Source organism: Rhamphochromis longiceps, linkage group LG23, assembly GCF_057381845.1.
Source record: "Rhamphochromis longiceps isolate RC_006_pf linkage group LG23, R_longiceps_female_GT1.1, whole genome shotgun sequence".
In the NCBI taxonomy this organism is placed as follows: Eukaryota; Metazoa; Chordata; class Actinopteri; order Cichliformes; family Cichlidae; genus Rhamphochromis; species Rhamphochromis longiceps.
The window spans coordinates 7,813,992-7,839,464 of NC_140578.1; the positions used below are offsets into that span (position 1 = coordinate 7,813,992).

A 25,473-nucleotide genomic window follows, 5' to 3' on the forward strand; every position below is an offset into this window, starting at 1 on the left:
AGTGCGAGTGTTTGAGTGCTCAGTTAGAATGAAAAAGAGCTATATAAGTACTAGGCCATTTACCAAGGCTGTAGAGCAGTGGACTCAATACACACCCTTGTGGGGAGTCAGCACTCAGTGTTTGAGTGCATTCTTTGCATTCTGATGGTCTTTGGCATACTTTTAATTATAACAAGTAGTTATTTGAGTTACCATTGGCTTGAAGCTGCCTGAACGCTCTTCTCTACATTCATCATCAAGAATTTTCGTCTAGAGAACGGATACTCACTGGATATTTTCTTTTTTGTATAATTTTCTGTAAACTCTAGAGACTGTTGTATGGGGAAAACCCAGTAGATTTTTAAAAATACTCCAGCCAGCCTATTTGCCACCAACAAACAACATTCAAGCACATGCTAAATAGTTTAACACTGGCAACTGGCAACATTGAAAAAAAAAATTCTTAGCAGAGACACAGAGAACTTTTGACAGCAGCTGCATAACAATGGGCACACGCTGACATTAAAAATCAATAAATCACAGAATAAAACATAATTTTAATAAGTGGCATTTTATTAATATAATAGCATTTAAGTAGTGATTTGATATTTAAATGATTCTTTTGGCATCACATAATAAACAAAATAAATATATATAAAAATAGAATCAAAGACATAAACATAACGCCAGTCTTTACATAAGCACATCTCTTACATTAAAGCCAGCAGATGGTCCAACCTCAGCATCTACTGTGGGTCCCCAGACTGTTTCCTAATCATAGTAACCACATACTTTCATATGCATACTTTTTGCATATTCCAAGAAAACGTGAGGTGCTTATGTGGTGTGTCGATTATGTCTCTATTGCACTGGTTGGTTTAGAATAATGTTCAATGCTTCTTTTTTTTTTTGCAAGTCTAGAAGCATACAAGATGAGGAAATGTGAGTAATTGTCACTTTAGTTCAATACATCAATACATGTCAGTGCTAGCTATAGTGCTTGATCGGCTGTCAGAGCATAATGATGACATTTACAATGCTTACATAAGATTTCATAAAAAGTCATGATAAAAACTTTCTGGTTCCACATGGACACCTTTGCAAGAGCAAACATGTTCCAAAGAGGTTTTATGGATGCTGCCTTGTTCAATGCATTGTAGAAGTATGTTGCAAGAGTTTGAGCATTAAGATGTAAAGAAATTTTTATGCAGTTTAATACTGGTTTTCTTATTGTAGAGACAGTCTATTCTCTGTAACAGCCCATAAACGCCACCATGTTATCAAATATTTTATGGTTACGCGTGGTTATAAGTAATTTCAATATTCTACTGCAAAAACAAATCAGTACTGTGCTTTGTGAAAAAAATACTGGCTTATCATATAGAAAGCAAAAAGCAGAAAAAAAGACACAATCAGTGCCTATATAAATGAAATAACTGTCAGCATTCAGCCTCAAAGTGGCTCTATTATCACTATAGAGGGGCGTTGCTTTTCTCCTCCACAGTGATGTCACTCACACCATGAACCTGCGTGAGCTGCTTACAGTCCAGTGAAACTAGTAATTTTCTCGTTCCAGAAAGGGTGGGGATGAACTGCTCAGTGAGAGACACAGAAGCGTGGCTGCCAATATCTCTGAGGGTAGGACAGGAAATGACAGTAGCAATCACAAAAGAGATAGCTAGACAAGGTATTTAAAAAAAACACAGTATAAAGTATATTATTCCTCCTTACCCATAATTTATCATTCGAGCAGTCAGAAGGCCAAGTCCTTCCACATGGAATATCACTGCTTTCAGCACTTGTGGCAGTGGATTAGTAAATGAAATCTCTACTGACATCTTCTCTCCTACCACAGCCTTCCCCAGTGGCTATTTGACAAAAAACGGAAAGAAAACAACTTTAGATATAGATTTATATCTTAATCTTCTTTCCTGTAATAATCACCTGATTAACTACGTGGCTTACTTTAATGATGAGGTCTGGTGTTCTGAGTCGGAAACTGAACTGAGTAGCAAGGATCTGCTGTGTTTCTGTGACCCTGCCTGATACTGTAAGCATCAGGGCAGCCTGATCTATCAGTTTGTCCTTGTAGTCTTTGTATTCCAGGGCCCACTCCAGAATCTTTTCTGTAGACAACAGAATAGTGAAGATGGCCTTTATAATTAGTGATATTATATATATATATATATATATATATATATATATATATATATATATATATATATATATATATATATATATGTGTATATATATATATATATGTGTATATATATATGTGTGTATATATATATATGTGTATATGTATATATATGTATATATATATATATGTATATATATATATATATATATATAGTTTGTAATTATTCAGAGTTTGTAATTATTCAGGTGCAGTCGGTACCTCCCACACTACCCCTCAAAGTCACTCACTGGTTTCCTGTATTCTGCCTCCTTGATCCCCTCAATGAATGCGAATGCAACTGTATCATCCCAAAATTTGACAGAACTTGGTATTGTAATGTTAGGCACCAGTACATTATAATTTTTTACAATAATTTACCTGCAACCATTGTCAGCAGATGTTTTCAAACATATTTAGCTTCATAATATTATATCAAGTTAATCTTTTTTTTAATATATATATTTTTTGGCCTTTTTTGGGCTTTATTGGACAGATACAGTGAAGATTGACAGGAAAGCTACACCTAGACATCATTGATTCCTTTTATAACATATATAGATACAATGTATGGGCACCGCTGAGGGCAGAAAGCATCTCCAAGTCTCAAGCCAGCTTGAAAAGACTGGATTGCAAACTGTGGATTAGGAATGATTGAGTTTCTCTCTGGAGTGGAGGAATTCAAGTAATCTAGGGATTTGTTCACAAGTGGGAGAAGAATGGACCGTGTATTGTCAGATATTTCGGTGTCATGTCTGTGTGGTGATGCAGTGGTAACGGCAGAGATGAGCCCAAAGGCTTCCCCTCTTCATAAGTTTAAGACTATGGAGTCACGCAGTGGAAATTGGCTTCTTCAAAAAGGTGTCTGCCCTTGCCCATAGAGATGGTGGTGGAGGGAAAAAGGACTACGATCCAGACTTCAATAAATAATAAAAAAAATATTTATTCTGCTTGTGAGATAAGCCTTGTGATCTTGCTGATGAAAAAAAGTCATCCAAAATGAAATGCTCCACTCACCCTCATTGGGAAGTACTTCTATATCTGTCGTGTCAGTTCTGACTGTAGCTTTGTGGACACCGGTGTAGTACATGACTGACACCTGGCTGTGCAGACTGACACTGCGTTGCTGTGAACTGCTGTTTTTCAACGTGATCATCAGCTCTGCATCTTTTCCCATTTTAGGACCTTCACCATCTAGCGTAACTTCTAAAGAGACATCCTGAGCTGTAGGAGATGAATAAGCTTTTGCTTTGGAGCCAAAGCTACATGCTGTTTCCACAGCAATGCGTTCCTCATTTGAGCCTGAGAATGACAAGAAATGTTGAGATATTTGAATAAGTTATCCAAAAATAATATCTCAGTTATAGCCCTTTTTAAATTTTTTGTGATCTCCTTTAAGTCTAAGTAAGTGTCTGCTTTTTTGTTTGATGCTACCTTCAGGATGTTTGTAAAGGTGGGTGATATCACTGCGTTCATTAGAGCCAACTGCTTTGGTGCTGATGGAGATGCCCACAATCTTTTTCTCACTGTATATTTGAGTGAAGGTCCCATCTGCATTTTTCTGCCAGTAGATTTTATCACTGTTCACCTGAGATATCGATGAGACAGACCATGAGAGAGAGATGGGGTTAGAAAATAAAGTCCCCACCACAAAGGAAGCTGTCATGCATATATTTAATGCGTGCCATATGAATCCTTATCAGTATACAGTGTTTTCATATCTACTATGATAAATGTCTTCTACCTTCCCAAAACACAGTAAAGAAGAATATTTCACAAACCTCAGCAAACACAAAAGCTGTGTCACTTTTCAGGTAGACCTGACCATAGCGCACAGCGGCGAGAGAAGCAGGGCCACAGCAGTAGGTGCCCTGGCTGGTCTCTTGAGGCGTGGCGTCGACAGCCTGCCATCCTCCGTGGCCAGGAGGTAAGTCCTTACGAGCCATCCAGCAGTCATTCCACACATGGAAGTTCCTTCAGAAAACAATTATGGTTGGTAAACTAAAGTTATAGTGAAAACAGCTGTGGAAATTTTAGTTCTGCGTAAATCTGTCAAGTACTATGAGGTTTCTGTGGGTAGTTTTTAAAACCTGTTGTAACAATTTTAAAGTAAATCAACCACATACCAATGTATAAATGAAGACACATGTGCTGATGTTGCCATCTTTGTATCGTCAGACTTAAATTATTAGGCTATACCACTTATCTTTTAGTTGTTTCCAAATACTGGTACTTGTACCACTGAGGAGTAACTTTAGATTAAGCCACTAGAGTCATGCAACGCTTAACCTCCTTCTTTGTAAGTCAAGGTAAATGTGACATATGGTGAACATACCAAATTGAGTCCACATTGAGGTTCTCTATAGGCTCCAGGTTCTCATCCAGGTACACATCTGTTGTCAATGAAACATCTGTGTCATGTGCTGAGCTGAAGTTGGTCACGGTTCGGGTGGGAATGCCTAAACACCGTAAAACTGAAAAGAAGACAATGGGTTTAATATCGTATCAGCCACTTAGTTTGATCAAATAAATTTATTGTTAGCTGAAAAAAGTCTAACCTGTAGTGACTACACCAGCAAACACCCAGCACTGGCCATATTTAACAGGGGTTCCATTCTTTTTGTGGTATTCCTCAAGGATTTCTACACTTCCACTCCACACTGTTGGAGAAGTTCCATTTGAATAATCTCCTGACCAGTTTCCCTCCAAAACACCTTGGTCATCAGGGGAGTTTACCTGAGAAATAAAGGAAGTGTTTCATGTTTTCATGGTTGACTTTAAGGACAATACCCGAAATACCTTAAGTTAGCTAGGTTTTTTGTTTATTAATTCAAATCTGGACATTTGTTTTTTGCATTTAATCCATAGCAGGTGTAAGCAGAAGTGTGCAGCCACCATTTGGCCACTTGGTATCCACTCCAGCTTTCAGCCACTGCCTGCGTTTAGGGGACTATGATATGGCATATGCGGTTTAACATATTTTACTGTTTGTTGTATGTCCAGTGATGTCGTTGTTAGTTGGGATCTCGTCTCACCATTGCTGAGATGATTCGCACCACATTAACTGGGTCACCCCACCCAGATGGAGAAGTTCCACTCTTTTCCATGACAAAGAGGCAAGCAGCCAGAATCCTGTCATTAAACTGATATCAAATGAAAGGAAAACATGAGGAGACCATGTCAGTTTCGACCGCTAAGCTTGGTCATTAAACATTAAGATTCAGAGCACCCTCACCTGTCCGTAGTTCCATGTCCTCGCTCCAATTTGATCCTTTGTGCCATAGTAGATTCGTCCAGTGTCATTTAGGATGTACTCTTGCCTTTCATCTTCAGAATCCATGTACACAATGTCATCTGACAGAAAATAGGAAAGGCTAAATTTTTAACTGGAAATAACACAAGGTCACTCTGAAGCATAGACTCTACAAGTAGGCTTTATCTTCTAAATTTGGTTTCTTTTCTATCACAGTTTCATGGTATTTTTACCACCCTAAATATCTTTTATTAAACTGTCTGAGTCATTCTTGAAGGCTGTCTGTGGAGATTTATTTTGAACTGATGACAAGGGTATATCCATACTGTGCTTGTTGTATAAGAGCACCTCCTACACATATATTTGGAAACGATGGCATACGTCTGTTGTCGTCTGGTGACGCTTGTAATTTTTGTACTGAACTTTTGAGAGGTTCAGTAGTTGTCATTTTAGGGGCTGTCACTGCTTTGTATAGGGCATTATTTCAGAGAAATAGTGTGGTATTTTTGGAAAGATACACTCACTACAACATAAGAAGATGAAGCTGAACAGAAGGAGGGAGATGCTGGCAAGAAAAATACTCTTGCTAGCAGCATAACCTGAACATGTTATATTTAGTGATAACTGTGGGAAGATACTGCTATTTAGCACAAAAGATAGTAGCACCATAAGTGACCAGCCTACCACAAATAACAACACTGCAAACAAAAACTAACCCTTTAAAGCCTAAACAAAAAACAAATTTGTTTTTTTTAAAAAATACATTTTAATTTCCATTTTTTTCTTGTTGTGTAACTTCTTTAGATTTATCAGGGGGGAAAATCACACCGATGATTTTGAAGTCACAAAACACTCACAAGAAACTGTATGTATCAAATATGATACACTAGGTGATTTAATAATTTTTTTATTTGCCATTCTCAATATGAGAATTTGATTTTCTTATTTAACACTAATGCCAGAGGACTTTATTCCAAAAAACTCCAAGTATGCAATTTTGTATGTACACAATAACCTACACAATAGCCTGATGTGGCCCAACCTAGAAATGTAACTGCACATCACCATCACCACAACCCACACAGGTATAAATACTGGTAGCAGGGTTGGCCACTTGCATAGGCTGCATTATAGGCTCTGCATAGATTCATTCCAGAAGTATAAATTAACCATAAGATGTCCATATTTACCTTGACACCAGGGGTTAAACAATATGTAGATGTCATTGGCAGGGTCATGTGTGGAACTGGCCGATCCATTTTGATTATTTGTTTCCACTGTGAGTTGATATCGGCCAATGACGGCTGTGGCTGGAGAATTCACCAACAGTTTTATCTTTTTGTCCTCCTGTTTCACAACAGCAGCCTCCCAGCGATCACCCTCCAGCTTCGCCACCAGTGGGATGATTACATGAGTTCCCTTTGCCACTACTGCCAATGGACCTTAGTAGGTGAAAAAGAAAAGAAAAAAAGTGTTACTGGCTGTTATTCATAACATGCCCAAACAGTTACTGTGCTTTTTTTTAAGAATCACTTCCCTCAATTAAAACCACACCTGCATTCCCAGAGTATGTTTGAACAACAGAAACTAAAAAGAAGGAACACAGAAAGCTCTGTCCTGACAAGCTGTCTACACACACACACACACACACACACACACGTGCGCGCACACACACACACACACACACACACACACACACACACACACACACACACACACACACACACACACACACACACACACACACCTTGCGTGACAGCATTTGATCTCAGCGCAGCTGTGCTATAAAAGTCTCCATGTTTTCAGCTTCACTGTTACTGCACTATCTTGACGTTTGAAGTTAGTGTGGCCTCATCATTATCAAAAGAAAGCTTGATCTTCAAAGACAACAAAAAAAATAGTGTTTTCTATAATATATAAACTCACAATTTCCCACAGTACAAACAGCTGAAATGTTCAATTTGTTGCCACATTAAGGAGCTCTCCTTCTAAAGTGATAGTGGAAAACAACAGCTTTCCATGGCTATCACTCTCTACCCTCAGTGGGTGTGACCTTGTCTTGACTGTGTTTTCAAATGCCTTAAGAGAACTGATTTGCTTTTCTCCAGTTTCACCCTGAGATGTTTATCTGATTCAGTCATGGACAGACAGGCCACTGATTGTGTGTGACAAAAGGAATCGAAAGCGGCTCGCAAAGACATGAGGAAAATGAATGAAACGGCCATTGTTAAGGAAAAAGTAGTTGCCTCTGCATTATAGTGACCAAGAGGGAGGGAAAAAACAGACAGGAGATGCCAGGACGCCATAATGACTTACTGGCTGATGGGAAAGCAGCAGCTGTGCACCACTAGCCACCACGAGTGATAAAGATAGCAAGTTCATTAACATGGACAAAGACTACACCTTTACATAACCACTGAGGGACTCTAACCCAGTGACAGCTACTCGAGACTCTAACTCTGGTTCAGGGAAGACTTTATGATTTTCTTTTATAAAAACAAAAGAGAGCAAGAGATAAACAGAGGGAGAGAAACATAACACTCTCAGGCGCACAGCTCTGAGTGTGAACACATAAGCCCCTCCCACCTGCTGTCTAAACCTTCTGTTTTCATGAGGCTGCCAATCAGAAGAAAATTGACTTAAAGGAATGTTACCGGGAAAGGAGAAAAGTTAATACAGCTTTTTTGTTGTTGTTTTTTCCCAAACAGTGGATGAAATGTTGGGGTTCAACATAACTCATGAGAAGATAAATTAGGATATTTTAAACTAAGAATCAAGAAAGAGTTACTAAGGCCTCTGTAGCTGAGTCCAAGAATGAAAAAATATCCTTGGAAAGGAGCAAGACTCCTTTATAATTCGACAAGCTTGTTAAATCTAACAGATAAATATGCATGATAAGTGCTGTAGATATTCAAGGAGACCAGTTGATGAAGCCTTCTGTTTTCGGTGGCTATTGCTCAATAATTGGGACATAAATTATACCAGTGCACAAAAGAACTGTAATTAGCAGATGGCCATGACATTTTCAGACACTTCTGGGTACAAATGAGCAAAACCCAAAAAGTCTGATGATAATTGTTAAAGAGTTTACTCCTAATTGATGAGTAACTGCCACAACTTGACATTCTTACACTTTTGTTTTGTATCTTCAGTTTATGGTTTCCTGCTGCGCACGGCCTGCATTTCTGCAAAGCAACAGTAAACAGCTGCTGGCTAAAGATTCTAAAGACAACTATTCCTAGAAATATTGAGATTTGATAGTTCCAGGGTGTATTAACCCTTTTGTTTACTGCCAGGCCTTTTCTCTGCCTTACAGGGGGAAAGAACAGAGAAGAAAAAACTGTCAACGTGCAGTTCACTGTGCCTGACACTTTCATTTTGTCAGGTGTGACAAGAATCACCTCCTTAAAATTTTTTGCAGGGCTTCCGAACCAAAAGGTCAGAGCATCTGTCAACTGTCACTCTCTTTCGCCTAAAAAATCCTTGACTATTTAAAACAGTGTGTCGTTTTAGGTTGTGCTGTGATTAGCTTTTGTGCTGTGTGTCTGATGTGTCTCAGAGTACAGTCTTTAGACTGAATATAGGGTACTGTAAGCATGCCTGAAAACAGAGAGCTGGGGGCAATTTAGTTAGTAATGCAGTGCCATTCTGGAGAGCGGTATTATGGTTTTCAAAAGCATAAAAACTGGCATTGTCTGCTGCTTTTGTTCTCCTGCTTATTGCTGGTATTACAGATGGCTTTTTAAATTAGTGTTCACGTTGAATGTCGCTGTTGTTTTTGTCTCAAATTATGGATAAAATAGGTTAGAACTATATTTTTTTCCCTCTAAATGCAAAATCTAGAATTTAAAATGTATACATTATTATTCTGTCACTTTACCAAAACAAAACCTTTCATTAAACAGTGCATTATAGAGCCCACCTTTTCTGTAGCAGCAGCACTGTAATTATTCTGCTTAAGTGTCCCTAACTTGCTATCACACACAGCTGTAATTGTAAGATCTATATTGGTTTTCCCTGTCTGACAGCATTCAATTCTCACAAGCAGTGTGCAGAGACAGGCATGCACACTGGGTAAACAGGTGGCGTCCGAGGCTCATGCAGCTGGCAGTGGCAGCAGTGACAGTGAATTCTCAGTAGAAGGGATCTCTAGTATCAGCAGGACTGAAGATTGCATCTGTAAAACACTCTCCCAGGACCATAGCAACCCCAACTGTTACCATAGCAATCTGAACTAAAAAATCCCCTTCTCTCATCCACAGCCTTCCCATATATCTATAAGTATCTATTTCACACATCTATGCAGCCTCAACACACAATCAGCAAAAAAACACAGTACAAGATGTGAGCATAAAAGAAAAAAATGTATTTTTTTTGTAAATTAGAGAGCTTCTACTCTCCGGAGAGCCATTTATAATGAATGAATGGGCCCTATAAGACCTGCAGTCCAAAACCTTTGATGCAATCCCCAGCAACTTCTTGAAATTGGCACTAAAAAAAAGTCAGCATGTGTGCATTCCCATGTTAAAATGCCCAATTTCAGCTGTGAGAACAAGTTTGGAGCCTGCAAAAGAAACAAACAACTATTGTGGTTTCTAGGGCTAGCTTAACTTTACAAAGCTGTCCAGTGGATTTTTTAATTTAAATACCGTGCCTTGACTTCAGATAACACAGGAAGCTGTTGCTGATAGTGATCTCCTATTTTACTGTAATTATTTGAGAAGTAATATCATCTGGTTTATGGATGCATCTTGGTGCTTAACTACTGCAGAAAAGAAATACTTCACAGGAGAATAAGAAAACAAAATTTCACTGCATTTCATTGAGTTTCATTTCAGTTCAGGAATATAATCAATACTGTAACTACAAACAATTAAAAATGGGGCTGCTTTGTCTGGAAGTGCATGTAGAAAAAAGAAAAAAGAAAAAGCAATTTAGCTCCATTCATTCCTATTCACAGTAGACTATATTAGAACAGGCTCCCCACTATATGCACTGTATCATGTGCTGCTCTGCACAAGATTTCAGGAAAACATGTGAGTATGTTGTGACCAGTTTGGATCCTTCCCATCCAGTTTCATACTCTGGCTCTAAATATTTCTGGCTAGTCTTGGATGAAATTCAGTCAAATTTGAAATTTTCTGTTGCCCCAAAAAACAAAACAACACTATAACATGTATTACTTTTATAAAAGTCTCCATTCACTTCTCACAAACCTGTTTTAAGGTCGAGATGAAGCTCATCGGAGGAGGGGTTGAAAGGTCGAGATAAGGTTATCCACATCTCGAAACTCTGCCCCCTGCGGATGATTAAATTATCACTTTGGTAGAGATGAGTGTGATGCTCTGTGCGATTCGCCCCTGATTTGCTTTTCAGGAGGTCTATTGACTTCACTTTGAGAAGGACTTCTGAAGAAAAGAAAAGAAAAAACATAGGACACGTTGAAGTATTTCATATTGTTGGCATTTCTTCCCTTTTGGGGGGGGGGGGGGGGGGGGGGGGTAAACAGTGGCTATATGGAGTCTCTCTAATCACCGTCAAGCTCTTTGTCACCAGGCACAGGTTTCTCGCCGTTTCCCCCGTCCTCCTTACCCGGCCCATCAACCAGCGTGACCTCAGTGTCTATGCCATCATCATGCTTGGGACAGCAGCATGGGCAGACCTTACGCAGCCACTCCTTGCATGCATTTCCTTTTTTAACATTGTTTTCCTTTGGCTCTTCTTTTTCTGCCTCTGTGTCCTCCCCAAATCCAAAAGTGACAGATGGAAAGCGACCTACTGCAGATCTGCCTCTTGCTGATCGCCTCTCTGCAGGCATTCTGGAGAAAAAAAAATTATAAAGAACAACAATTAGATAATCAATGACTTTGGTATTAATAATAGTTAACATCCCAGCCTTTACAAATGCTTCTATGCATATATTTCTTTTCACAACTGTTCATAAAATGGTCATAAATGATTAAGGTACCACAGTAAGTGATCTAAAAGGTAATCCATTGTCACTGTGAACAAAGACAAGAAGGGTCTTTTCATCAGCTAAGTTCAGCAGTATTTTTAATCCATCAAAGCTTCAGTATCTTATGATCTAAGCTCACCGGCTCATTACTGATGGATTCTATGCATCATGTCTTTGCTTCAGTGTGAGAAATTGCTGATTTAAGTCCTTTGAAATAAATTTAAAAAACCGGAACATAATCTTGCAGTGAAACTCTACCCTAACATATTATTTCCCAGAGTGCAACATCTGGGCAGGGAAAAAGAAGAAAATGGTAATGGCATGGTAATCTCAAGAAAGTATTATAAATATTACATGTTATTCATATTAAACTGCAACCATTTCTACTGTTTATTGGTTATAGTCAGTGATTTCAGTGTTGCTTGACTGCTTACAGATAGTCTTTCAACAATTTCTTTATCTTAGCTAACCTTAGCTAACCATGTATATCTCATGCACATATCTTTCTTTCTACATAGCACTTTAATTCTTATTGTTTGCACTGAAGCACCGCAGCAAATTCCTAATGTTGTAAACCTCAACATCTGGCAATAAACCCATTCTGATTCTGATTCTGATCTGAACGACTGAATGGCTGCTTTTAAATGGAGAATATTCATTATCCATTACCATTATCCATAAGAATGTCTATTAACTGGAGAAACATGTCTGGATTTCTGCTGCAACATTCGGTGTAAACAACATGAAAACGTCCATGATCTATCTTGCCTTGAAACAACAATTCATGCTGCTGGTAATAATGTCATAGTGTGCGTGATATTTTCGTAACACACCTCAGGCCCCCTTAATACTGACTGAACATTTTTTAATGCATGCAATTCTACACTGAAATCATCGAGTCCATCCTCACCTCCTCCATCACCGTGTGGTACGCTGGAGCCACTATCAGGGACAAACAGAGACTGCAGCATGTTGTGCGCTATGCTGAGAAGGTGATTGGCTGCAGACTCCCATCTCTGCAGGACCTTTACACCTCCAGGACACTGGGGTGTGCAGCTCGGATCACAGCTGACCCTTCTCACCCTGGACACAGTCTGTTTGACCTGCTCCCCTCAGGCAAAAGGCTCCGGTCCATTTGAACCAGAACCTCTCACCATAAGAACAGTTTCTTCCCCCCTGCTGTTGGACTCATGAACAATAACCATATGACTGTTCACACCACAAACACATGACTCTATACTGTGTTCTCTGCATCTGTTCCATTTTTGCACTGATCATCACTTATGTTTATTTAAGTGTTGTCTTACAGTATGTTTTGCACTACGTACCGCAGCAATTTCCCAATGCTGTAAACCTGCTCAACATTTGGCAATAAAACCCTTTCTGATTCTGAAATGGAGCACCAACCTTGAAAATGTGGTGGAATGGGAGCTTTTAATCACACCCACAAATTTGTAGGAGCCAACGATGCTATCACATCATTATGAACCAAAAACTGTGAGGAATATTCGTTCCTTCATTTATGAATCATTGATTTGTTTTCAAGGAGAAACTCAAACGTGTGTTTTGATTCAGCCTAGTCTGTCTCTAAATCTTTAAACTACTTTGTTCAACTTAGTTCTGTATGCATAAAGAATGATTCTCCCCCCCCCGGCAAGACTTAGGAGGGGTGTTTTGACTCTGCAGTAGGCTACCCTCAGGAGAGTTCTGTAGCTGATCCTCTGAAGCTGATTTATGAGTCTGTGAAAGCATTTGAGTGGTCCTCTGGGGAACCGAGCACATGTTCTTATCCACAGCTGTGCAATGACAAAGAATTTTGTCATTGCACAGCTGTGGATAATGTAGAAACAAAGACACACATTTATCTACACACACAGAAACTGATTTATTGCCTAGCAACAAAACACTTTTTAAAAATATATGTATGTGTATATATATTGTACTCCACACAGCTACATTTATTAAAGATACAGTGGTTTTTCCCCCCCTTTTTCTACAGTCAATACGGCAAATCAATTTGTTCAATCAAGGTTCAAGAGAAGTAACCAGAATACCTACAATGTTGTGCCATTACAGTTTTAGCAGACTTGTATTCTACTGTGGAGGTAAGCATCAACGACACAGCTCTCAGTTCTCACTCCTTCTTTATTCGTCTCCAACATCAACTGCGCATATCGCGCCACAAAACACAGGAACACACTTCCTATACACTGGGTGTGAGTGGAGCCCTCTAGTGGTCCACCACACATGCCCCCCCGAACACCCAGCAGAACTAGTCCAGGACCCGGGGCTTAAGCAAACGGCCGGAACGGCTGAACTGGGGGGGTGGGGAACTGACAGAGGGCAACCCAGCCCGGGAGCGAGGCTGGCACTGGCGGTCAGAAAAAGCTGCAGACGACTCGGATTCCGTTGATTTTGGGTCGCTCCTGGGGGAAAAAACAGAATCCATCAGCCCGGTGGCAGGTGGGCGGCCGCGGCGAGGGGCCTGGGCCGGGACCACCTGATCCTCTTGCATAACATGTGCAGGCTTAAGTCTGTCAACAGAGACAACTTCCTGCCGACCGCCAAAGTCCAAAACGAAATGTTTGTTGCCTGGTTGAAGAACCCTGTATGGCCCGTCATATGGTGGACGCAGCGGAGTCCTATGGGCATCGTGCCTGACGAAAACGAAACGAGCAGAGTCCAATGAACTCGGAACAAAAGTGTCAGGCAGGCAGTGGTGCACAGGACCAGGAACAGGAAATGAGTCTCTTGGGGGGCGAAAAGGCAACAAAGAGGTATCGAAACATGGGGGAGGGCTCTCAGGTAAGAATTCCCCGGGGACCCGGAGAGGCTGGCCGAGGACCAGTTCAGCCGGGGAAACCCCGAGGTCTTCTTTAACCGCGCTGCGCAATCCCAGCAAAACCCACGGAAGACGGTCGACCCAGTCGCCACTTGTCAAGGAAGCACGGAGCGCGGCCTTAAGTGACCGGTGAAACCGTTCGCACATCCCATTAGCTTGCGGGTGGTATGCTGTGGTGCAGTGGACCTTGACTCCCAGGCCGTCAGCCATAGCAGACCAAAGCTCGGAAACAAACTGGGGGCCCCTGTCCGAGGTAATGTCAGCAGGGGGGCCGAAACGTGAAACCCACGTTGACAAAAATGCCCTGGCCACCGTCGCCGCTGTCGTGGACGCCAGGGGTACCGCCTCCGGCCACCTGGTTGTGCGGTCCACCACAGTCAAAAGGTGCGTGAAACCCTGTGACTGTGGCAAGGGACCAACCAGGTCCACATGAACGTGATCGAAACGCCTACCCGGGACACGGAAAGGTTCGAGGGGTGCCTGTGTGTGCCGGTGGATTTTCGAGCGTTGGCATACAAACCGCCGCCCATTCTTTCACCGCCTTGCGAAGGCCCGGCCAAACAAACCTGGCGCTGACCAGCTTGACCGAGGCCCGGACGCCGGGATGAGAGAGGGCATGCACCGAGTCAAAAACACGACGACGCCACGAAAGGGGAACCACCGGGCGGGGCCGTCCCACACCGGGGTGTCCTCCAGCACGAGGCCCGTTTTTGTTGACTGAAGGGCAAGGACGTCCGGGTCAGCACGTTGCTCGGCGGCCATGGCAGCGTAGTCGATGCCGACATACACCGGAGAAACCAACACACGTGAGAGACAGTCAGCGACGTGATTGGACTTACCAGCCACATGCTGAATGTCTGTGGTAAACTCAGAAATGGCCGCCAACTGGCGCTGCTGGCGTGCGCTCCATGGGTCAGAGACCTTGGACATCGCAAACGTCAAAGGTTTTTGGTCAACGTACGCAGTAAAGTTGCGACCCTCGAGGAAAAAACGAAAATGTCGTGTCGCGAGGTGCAGGGCCAGCAACTCCCTGTCAAAAACACTGCACTTGCGTTCAGCATCCCGGAGCGTACGACTGAAAAAGGCGAGCGGTTGCCAGAGACCTGAAACCCGCTGTTCCAACACTCCACCCACTGCCACGTCCGAGGCGTCGGTGGTCAACGTGATCTCCGCCGATGGAAGCGGGTGGGCCAGTAGGGCGGCGTCAGCCAGCACAGACTTGGCTGCGGAAAATGCACGGACGCGTTCAGGCAGCCAGTCAACCGGATCTTTGGCTGTTTTACTTTTTAAGGCAGCATAGAGTGGCTGTAGCAGGTGGGCAGCTCTGGGGAGAAAGCGGTTGTAAAAATTTATCATCCCCAAGAACTCCTGCAACGCTTTAACCGACGTGGGACGCGGGAAAGCCGAAACGGCCTGGACTCTGTCGGGCAACGGAACCACACCTTCAGCGGAAATGCGGTGCCCGAGGAAATCCAGAACAGGCAACCCAAACTGGCACTTGGAAGGGTTGATGATCAGGCCGTGCGCTGCCAAACGCTGGAAAACCTGGCGCAGATGGGACTCGTGCTGGCTCGCTGAGCAGCTGGCCACCAATATATCGTCCAGATAAACAAAAACGAACGGCAGCCCACGCAAAACGGAGTCCATCAGCCGCTGAAAGGTCTGGGCGGCACCTTTCAGGCCAAACGGCATGCGCAAAAACTCGAACAAGCCGAAGGGGGTAATGACAGCGGTTTTAGGAACGTCTTCGGGGCGCACGGGAACCTGGTGATACCCCCGCACCAAGTCAATTTTAGAAAAAATCTACGTTCCGGCGAGATTGGCAGAAAAATCCTGAATGTGGGGGATGGGGTAACGGTCATTCTCCGTGGCATTATTTAAACGGCGGAAATCTCCGCATGGCCGCCACCGACCGTCCGATTTGGGCACCATGTGAAGCGGAGAAGCCCATGCACTGTTCGAACGCTGTACAATGCCAAGGCGCTCCATGGCTGCAAACTCTTCCCGAGCGACGGACAGTTTCGCGGGGTCGAGGCGGCGCGCGCGCGCGAACACCGGGGGCCCGACCGTGGGGATATAATGCTCAACCCCATGCTTCGTTACCGTGCTAGAGAAATTAGGGACAGACAGCGATGGAAACTCTAAAAGCAAACGCTGAAAAGCATCCCCGGAGGTAACTACATTAGCCCGAATCAGGGGCTCGGCGGCCCGAGTAAAACAGGGTAGCGAAGAAAACGAGAGAGCATCGATTAAACGTCTGTTAGCAACATCGACAAGTAGTCCATGAGCACACAGGAAATCAGCACCCAAAATAGGTACAGAGCTAGCAGCAACAACAAAGTTCCACTCGAAATCCTGGCCATGAAAACAAACAGTCACCAACCTTTCCCCAAACGTTTTGATGGGAGAGCCGTTAGCTGCAATGAGCTGCGGCCCACAGTTCGCTGCTAGTCCGTCGGCAGCGGTAGGGGGAAGGAGGCTCTTCTGGGAGCCGGAGTCTACGAGAAAACGTCTCCCGGAGCGCGAGTCCTCTATGAAGAGCAGCCTTTCTGTATTGCCAGCGGTCGCGGCTGCTACAGCGCGCTGGCGGGTCCGTTTCCCTGGGCCGTGAAAGCGCAAGGCGGCAGGCAGCGACGCGCTCTGTCGCCAAAACGCTGATGGTAGAAACAGATGCTCTTTCCGCGGTGCCGGCGTGTAGCAATCCCTGCCGTCAGCAAGGGGGCGGATGCTCCGGGGGAGGCAGGTGGAGGCCTGGAAGGTGCCGCCGGCGTGTCCGTAGCCAGGGCGTGAACGTCGAAAGTGCGGCTAGCCAGGAGAATACGATCCGCTTCTTCAGCCAGTGAGCGATAATCCTTCGCAGGCAGAAGCGGAGAGTTCGCGAGGACAGCTCTCGCGGCGGCCGGTAGTTGGCGGAGGAAGAGGTGCACGAAGAGGAAACCACCTGTTAGGTATTTTAGTACCATGGTAGCATTTACTGGATATTGTTTTATAGTGACATTATGCAGGAAAACTCTGTCATTCAACAAGGTTGAAATACCACAGAGATCACTCCCTCAGCTACATTAGTTTCTTAATCTTTTAGACGCCTGTTGAAGGCCAAATGGTTTGTTTCAGATTTCACTAATGTAAGAACTCTTCGTTTTGTGCCTTGAAAATATGTCGCTGAGATAATCACAATTGTAGCTGAACTAATAAACTACACAAAGGATGCTTCTTCACCCAAGGGCAGGAAGACGCTCCCTTATCTTGGTCTGTACTGGTTTAAACTGATAAATCTGCTGTCTCATGAATTTTACCCTCTATATAAACTGTTGTACTTGTGAATAAAGTTGAGTCACTTTGGGAAGACAATCTAAAGCAGTCTCTGTTTTCTTGTTCTCCCAAGCTGCTCCCGAGCTGCTCGTACTAACACGCTGAATGGCATGCTTGAATATTACTTGAGAATATATTTGACTGTGTTACAGACTAAGGGACATTCTCTGCTGATAGGTGAAGGTACATTCTCTGCTGATAGACGTCCACGCCTCGGAGGAAGCCGATCCACGGAGTAGGCCCTGGAAACAGTTTCCTTCACCACCGTCATCCGGCCCGAGCAACGATAGCATGTTCTCCATGAGCTCGAGCGCGGTACCGCCACCCAAGCCTGACAGGTTGAGGAGCTTTTCGGCTCGTTCGGCGTCGGAGAGGGCATAGCGCCGAAGAAGCAGCTCTTTGAGGGCGGCGTATTTCCCTTGGGCGGGTGGGTCCCGGAGGAGCGCCATCGCGCAACGGGTGGCCAGCGGGTCGAGCGAGGCCACCACATGGTGATACTTCGTGTCGTCAGCCGAGATGCCGAGAAGGGCGAACTGAGCCTCCACGTGTACGAACCATGACGGGGGGTCATGGAGCCAAAAGTCCGGCAGTTTAAGCGCCACAGCGAACGTAGCTGCAACAGGAGGCGGAGGTCCGGCGGCCGCTGATGCATCCATAGCGGAGTGTGCGTTATCTACGGCCCGTTGCATGCTCGAGTCAGGGGTCACCAATGTCGAGGTAAGCATCAACGACACAGCTCTCAGTTCTCACTCCTTCTTTATTCGTCTCCAACATCAACTGCGCATATCGCGCCACAAAACACAGGAACACACTTCCTATACACTGGGTGTGAGTGGAGCCCTCTAGTGGTCCACCACACTACTGATATTTTCTCTGTTTAAAGAGTTTAATTTGACACAAACAATGTAAAGCTTCAGCTGTTGAACTAATTTTCTAACTAAATAAGTACAAACATATAAAAACAAACTGTTTTCATTCTTGTTTAGAGAAACTGAAGATCCTTTTTGCCTACAGAGCATTTTAACAGCATGTGCTGAAAGGTCTGCTAAAACGCTACTTCTTTTTAAAATGTTTGAAATTGTTATAAGTTAATTCAAGATGGGTCATCCATTCAAGTCATCATTTCTAGTAAAAAAAAAAAAGTGAATATCGACACATTTACAAAGTTATAAAGTTATCTAAAAATAAGCATGCAAATAACCTAAAATAATTGCAGAAAATCCTCCTGCACTGAATAGCAGGAGTTAATGTAAATGTCAATAGCTTTGCATATATTTGTTGAAAACAAAAGAATTGAATAAGATAAAAGTTATCCATCGAGATTGGCCCACAGTGGGTACAATGGACCAGACAAAATCTATATTCTAGATGACAGCACTTACTAATTACTCTCGATAGACTCGCTCTAGATTAGCTGGGATAGATTACAGCCTGCCCGCGACTTTTAGAAAACAACACATATTCTCAAGACTAGAAATTTAAGGATAATAGCAAAGACGCCTTTGATAAAGAGCCCCAGAAACCTTTTATGAACTTCATATCCAGATTTTTGTGATGAACTAGACTATTGTTCTGCAAAATTTAGTTAATCACGCAGCGGCACAACAACATATAAGATATGCTTAACTTGGTTTTTGGAAATAAATCCATTTGGATGTTTATCTGGTTAGAGGGCAGTAGCCCAGGCAAACTCATTCAACCTCACCACTACACCTATGTCCAGTTTAGAATCACCACTTAACTGAACATTCACATCTGTGAACTTACCAAAAGAAAGAATACACGTGCACACAGGCTTGAACCTTGAACGTTACTGGGGTAACAGTGCTGACCAGCACACTTTTATTGTTTGTTGATTTAGTATAGTAAAAATCCCATGCCAGCAGAATGGCTAAAACGTTAAATTAAGCTGTTTTTTCACCCTCCACTTGACACTTAATAAGCTACATCTGTATAGTAGGCCTGTATGAGGGCCTACTATAGGTTTAGGAGACACACAGAATAGACATAGCTCCTGTTAGTTTGCTTGCAGGATGATGTTATATTAAATAATCTGTCAAATGTAAAATTTTGAGATAAGGGGAACTTTCATGAAGCTGCCCATCAGTGAGAAGGAGACAGCCGATTGTCATTACTTCTTCAGCTGCTGTTTTACACTCTAACTAATCAGAGCATATTTTCTCTGGCTGGCAGTGGCACATCTTGGATGACTGAACCAATGAGCAACTGAAACTGGCATTTATTTAATGATAGTCAAATGTCAGATTCTTAGTTTACCCTCATGACTTTAGCAGTTGATGTAAAAGACCCGAGTGTTATTCATTAAAGCTGGGTATTTTCCTTCAGGAGGGTGCTGAGCAGTAAGCATCCACAGCTGCACTCATGACCTCTTTGACCACAGGACCGTTTGTTTTGAAACACAAGGAGAAGTTCTGATATCTATTTCGCATTACAATTAAACTGACAGGAAATGATCACTGTATTTATTGAACTGTTATGCGTAATTTGGCAAATCTAATAGCTATTAAGGTGCTACTGTGAATCATATCTAATATGTACAGCATACAGATATTTTTTGAGGAATTCACTGTGAAGAAAAATACATTAATGTAAAAAATTGATTGACAGCAAGAGCTAATTTCGCAGGAAATAGAAATGTCAATGAACCTTTTCATTATTTTTTCATTAATACACAATCCTGACATGGCAACTGAGGTAGCAATACGTAACTGCGTTTGAGCCATACTCCTTTTCCCTATTAATGAATTACTTGGTTGAAAAAACTAATGTTTAGAAGAACAATTGAATGAATGTGAGCTAAATACAGTAAACATTGTTAGGAACACAAAGTGTAAATCTGTCTGAGCTACATAGCAAGTATAGAGTTCAAACTCACTCAGTTCAGTTTGAGAAGAAATGTGAAAGAAATGCAGTCGGGAGGGAGAAACCTTGTCTTCGATGTGCCTTTCCCTTTCTTAAACAAGCTCCAACTTCAGAGCTGCTTTAAATACTTGGCTAAGACTCAGGGGACACGCCTTTCTGTTGCACATGGAGCAGTCGGGCCAGATATTTCTCCAGACGCTGAAGCAACAACAGAAATTATTTAGGCATGGCACAAGCAGCCTTTTAAATATTACGAGAGAAAATAAATTTTTCTTGTCACTCTTGGTATGAACTATATCGGATAAGTTATGCAAAAACTGACACTGTCTCCTGTTTCAACGATTTTAGTTAGTAACAAATTTTCACCTGTGCCTCTCCCACTTTCACACAAAACAGGTTAATCCTCAGTAAGACAGTGAGGACACACCTCCCTGCTGCACTAGCATCAATCATGTCAAATGTTTAACCAGAAGCCAACGTCAGAGCAGGTGAAATCAAACATCCACTTAAAAATTTTTCCACTATTGGAAAATATGACAGTTTGAGAAACTGAGCTAGTTTCTTGTTCTCTTTAGTATTTTTCATCTTAATTATGTTAAAAAGTTCATTGTTTTTTAACATATGGAAAATGAATAAGTTAAGAAGAAGTTTGAATGGTTCTCTGTGTTGTTGACCCTGCGACAGCCCTCTTCCTCTATGGCAGCTGACACCCTCGTGACCATGAATTGGATAAGAGGAGAAAGCTGGACGAATGTTTTGGGACTTTTTGCTTGTTTTGGACAGTTAAAGTTACAAACTCTGTACCCCGTTATATTTAACGTGATTAGCTGTTCCAGTAAAGTAAAGAATTCTTTATATAAAGATGAATGCACAATAAAAAAGATGACATTTTCTGCTTTGACACATGACAAAAACCCATCCTTCAGCAAAGTGGCATGATCTGAAAACCTTTGACCTACCTGATGGCACATGTGGGATGCCTGCTTCGAGGAATATGTGAACCGGAAGGGAGTGGATGCCCACTCACTTTTATGCAACAGACATGACCACTGACTGGTTGAGTTGGTTTTCACTGATTGATAGGTAAATGAATGCTGAATAAAGCCTAATCCTATTAAGAGAGCAATTAATGAAGCGTAAAACCCCAATGAAAGTCATGTAACAATATTCTTCCTGATACCACTGGATACAAGAATTCAATAAACAGAGAAGACTTCACTATACATAGTGTGGAAAATGTTACTGACTGTGGTTCAGATGCTACAGGGTCCAGTAAACAAAGCACTGGTAATTTAGTCCCCTCCACATCCCAAGATGACCTTGGGTAAGATGGTGGACCCCCTGAAAGCTCTGCAGCCATTACTGCTTTATGACAATGTGTGGGTGTAAAAGGTTGAATGAGAAACACACTCTAAAGCACTTTGGACTGTTAAGCTTTAAAAGTACTTTACCAGTGAAAGGCATTTAGCATAGCATTACAGGCAAAGCAGAAACTTCTTTGCCGTGCTAAAGTAGATCTTGAGATGATCAGTCGATTCAAGAGGCTCCCAAAACCTTCCTTTCAGGAGTTTACATTGGGGGCAGGGGGTTATTCATTGATTTCCAACTTTTCATGTTGCTCAGCAGATTAATAATAACAAGACTGACAAATGATGTGATGATTATTATCTTGATTAGCTTTAAGGCATGGAAAAATGCTCATGTTAACAGCTTGTGACATCATTGTATGACTGCAGAATTGTTTACATGAAGATGAAAACATAACACCGTTATAACCCTTACATAGTGTTCATATTTGATGCCTGCATATGGTCCAGGTTAATTTTGACCCAGGATGAGAATTTGCTCATAAATTTTCAACTGCAGATCTATTTGAACCATATGCATAACCTATGTGACAATAATAAATGGATGATTAATCCTTAATTAATGTTTCAGAGACCAGGGAGAGTGTGTTTTTCTTCATTTTTATTATTATTATTATTATTATTTTTATTTCATTTTTTGATACCCCGTCAGTCAGTTTTAGGAAGCAGACTCGTGGTCTGAATGCTTAGTTGTGAATTTCAATTAACTTCTGCCTCTAAGTTGTAATTTTCAGAACACCTTCACCACTTCACTACAGTCAGGTAACATTAGATATTTAGGTATAGATCTCTCAGACTGGGTACAGGTAAAATACATTTGTCTTCTTAAAACGGTAGAAGATGATCTCACATGCTGGAAAACTTTACCTATATTTTTGAAGGTGAAAACGGGATAAGAATTTTGGACCTTTTCGGACTTAGATACATGTACTACCATTACAACGATTAAAGCCTATCCTTGCCACTATCATAAAAAATTGTTGTAATACCATTTATAAATAAGAATATGAAATCAACAGTAATAAACATTAAATTTATATTAAAAACACCAAACAACTAGTCTGTGTATTTAAAGAAATGATAAGAAAACGTGTGCTTCTGTATGAAATCTGTTCCTTATGTGTACCATACATAATGACTTTATGCTGTTTTACTATTTCACTGTTGCCAAGGCCAAGAATTAAAGTCCTCTTTGAACTCTGTCAGCTCTCTCCTATATAAAATAGACACACAGTGAAGAGTATATGAAAGTCATGTCCTTAAGAAATATCCAAAAACACACAACATGTTCAGTTTCTGAAGAATTTCTGAAACCATAACTATCTTTGACTTTGCCCAGACACACTTTCACATTACATACTAATTTGGTAAGGGTCTTGAAATGCCCTCTTAAGGTAACTAGTAGCGGAGGTAAACTAGCAGCACAACCTTGCCCTAAACCTAACTTTAAAAGCCCGTATATGTAACCATACCATACCATACCAACTTTATTTCTAAAGCACTTTAACATAAAACCAGAGTTTCACAAAGTGCTGTACATGTTAATAGCATACGTAAAGAAAATAAAAATGAGATACGATAAAATAAATAGATACAATAAATTGAAACATGTTAAAACAAATTGAGTCAACCCCTCTAATCAACAACAACAATTAATGTCAAGTAGGCATAATGTGCAGCTATATACGTATCTTGTCTATACTTCTTAGCCAATTCAGAGACAGCTGCCAGGGGGAAAGAACAGTTGCATTGTAAGTTACAATCACAGCTTGAATGCCTAAAACTCCTTACAGCTTTTTGAGTGCAGCATAACCTTCAAGAGGTGCCAGGCTGACAGTGACTATGACAAACATTTCTTTGAGTACAAAGGTGTGCCATGTTTCTAATTTTTTCTCAGCTTCTTTTATTGTTTTTAGACACTCCCAAAGAAAAGTTTTCGCCTAATGCAATTCCTTCTTAAAAATGACATCACAGTCAAACAAACCTGATGTGTTGCAAAATCCCAGCTCTTCACTCGAAAAGGCAAACGAATGAACAATGAAGGTGGCATCAGTTAAGGGTGGACCGGGTGACACACTGCTAGTCGCTCTGGCACACCTGAGTTTGGAATCATACATAAAAGTAGATACATATTTTTTCAGGCCTGTCATATAAGCCTACTCAAAAAGAAAAAAATGATCAATGGAAGGAGTATAATATCTACTTAATTTTCCTAAAGATTGCTCAGACCTCCAGTTGGGTGTGAAATTTAGGTGCTTCTGGATTTGAAGTTCATCCAAGAATAATATAGACTCTATGTTTAAGTGCCCAGCTTTACATTAGAAAAAATATATTTGCAGCCAAGTAAAACAATTAAACAAGAGGACAAATACAACTGTTTTGGTCTCTATAGCTATTTTCTGTTTTTTATAATCCACCTGCTTTCATTTAGTTTAGACTTAAAGTTAGCCTTGGCCACCTTGACTGACAGGTGTGGCAGCACTGGCAGCTGAAGCCCAACCCTTTCTGCACCCTGTCACCTTTGCTAATTGGAGTCACAGAACTGAACATTCTATACCTGTGGTGCATTTCAAAGCTTCTGTAATAGAGTTAACTGACAAATAACATGCACAACCCAAGTACAGCACATCTAAAAAGTCTTTGCTCCAGTTCCAGTGAGTCGGATATTTCTTTTGTATGGTCATTTCCACTATGCACCTGGCAGTTTATAATTAATAAATACTGCTCCTAAATATGGCCACATCTGGGTAAAAAAGAAAAACTAAACACCAAGGCTTTAAAATGAAGATTTCGGGAGTTTAGAGTAAGTACTTTTTTTTTGTCTTGAAAGACATTTAACGCTCTTTTTTGGGATGTTGGCTGACTTTTCCCCCCAATTCCTGTTAAAATGATCCCATACTGCTTTAATACTTGCCTGTGCCCTGGGTATGAGTCTACTGCTTTGGCAGTGTGTTTGAGATCACCGTTATTAATGAAGTCGTCGCCAAATAGATGCTTTTTTGCATGGTGGCTCAAAATACTTATCTGCATTCATAATTCAATCAACTGTGCTTTTCAGCCACTGGCTGAAATTCAGCCCCATAACAGAACCTCCACCATGATTTACAGACGGTAGACACACCCTTATACCTATTTCCTGGCGTCCTGTGTATATACTGACAAAAACTTGTGAGTCCAAATTTTTTATTCATCACTCCTTAAGACCTGCTACCAGCTATTCTCAATCCATTTCTTGTGTGATTGACTTCAGCACACAGTAGATGAATCAACTAAAGGCCAGATGCACCTCTCCTGTGTCAGGTCTTTGCTGGATTTTTGGATATTTCTTAAGGACATGACTTTCATATACTCTTCACTGTAGATGTTTTTTAAGCTTCCCACTTCTTCATTCTTTACAAAAAATCTTTAGGGATACCCTACACACCATCCTGATATATATGACACAAGCTTTCATTTAATAATGTTTTTGAAATCACCTTGGTGGAGCAAAAATGTTGTTGTATACCTGCCAAACTGCATTATCGAACTACTGTTCAAGACCAAGAAAATCTGGCTGGTACTTTACATTGTAGTTGAGCTCCACCACATCCTCACCAGTATTACAGAAATGAGACAGTTAAGATCAAAATGTGAGTTAACCATTATGAACCTTTACTTTAAGGCATGCATTTTTCTTTCAGTGGAAAAAAGTCACAAGAGGCTTAC

General features: G+C 41.6%; 1 protein-coding gene across 4 annotated transcripts; it reads right to left on the reverse strand.

The window, feature by feature from the left end:
- Positions 1–537: 537 nt before the first annotated feature.
- On the reverse strand, positions 538–21,248 carry LOC146641204 (protein-glutamine gamma-glutamyltransferase K-like). Of its 4 annotated transcripts, none has more exons than XM_085398482.1 (14): positions 19,796–21,248; positions 10,944–11,227; positions 10,625–10,816; positions 6,599–6,850; positions 5,391–5,509; positions 5,191–5,298; positions 4,714–4,891; positions 4,491–4,629; positions 3,937–4,129; positions 3,590–3,743; positions 3,173–3,457; positions 1,945–2,105; positions 1,711–1,847; positions 538–1,611 (listed from the first exon to the last, which is right to left on the reverse strand). In XM_085398482.1, exons 2-14 carry the CDS (start codon positions 11,224–11,226, stop codon positions 1,452–1,454), a joined length of 2,361 nt encoding a protein of 786 aa, XP_085254608.1. In that variant the 5' UTR covers position 11,227; positions 19,796–21,248; the 3' UTR covers positions 538–1,451. The 4 variants fall into 4 exon arrangements, with proteins under 4 accessions (XP_085254608.1, XP_085254607.1, XP_085254609.1 ...); XM_085398481.1 differs by having other exon boundaries at positions 20,415–21,247; XM_085398483.1 differs by lacking the exon at positions 19,796–21,248 and adding an exon at positions 12,275–12,402.
- Between the last annotated feature and the right edge of the window lie 4,225 nt (positions 21,249–25,473).

Bases quoted from the DNA above. Each gene is read 5' to 3' on its own strand.
- LOC146641204 (XM_085398480.1), bottom strand. From the start codon at position 11,298: ATGTTAACTATTATTAATACCAAAGTCATTGATTATCTAATTGTTGTT. The intron at 6,851-10,624 runs GTTTGTGAGAAG...TCACCTACTAAG, and splicing joins TCATCTCGACCTTAAAACAG to GTCCATTGGCAGTAGTGGCA. The intron at 3,744-3,936 runs GTTTGTGAAATA...TCGATATCTCAG, and splicing joins CAGCTTTTGTGTTTGCTGAG to GTGAACAGTGATAAAATCTA.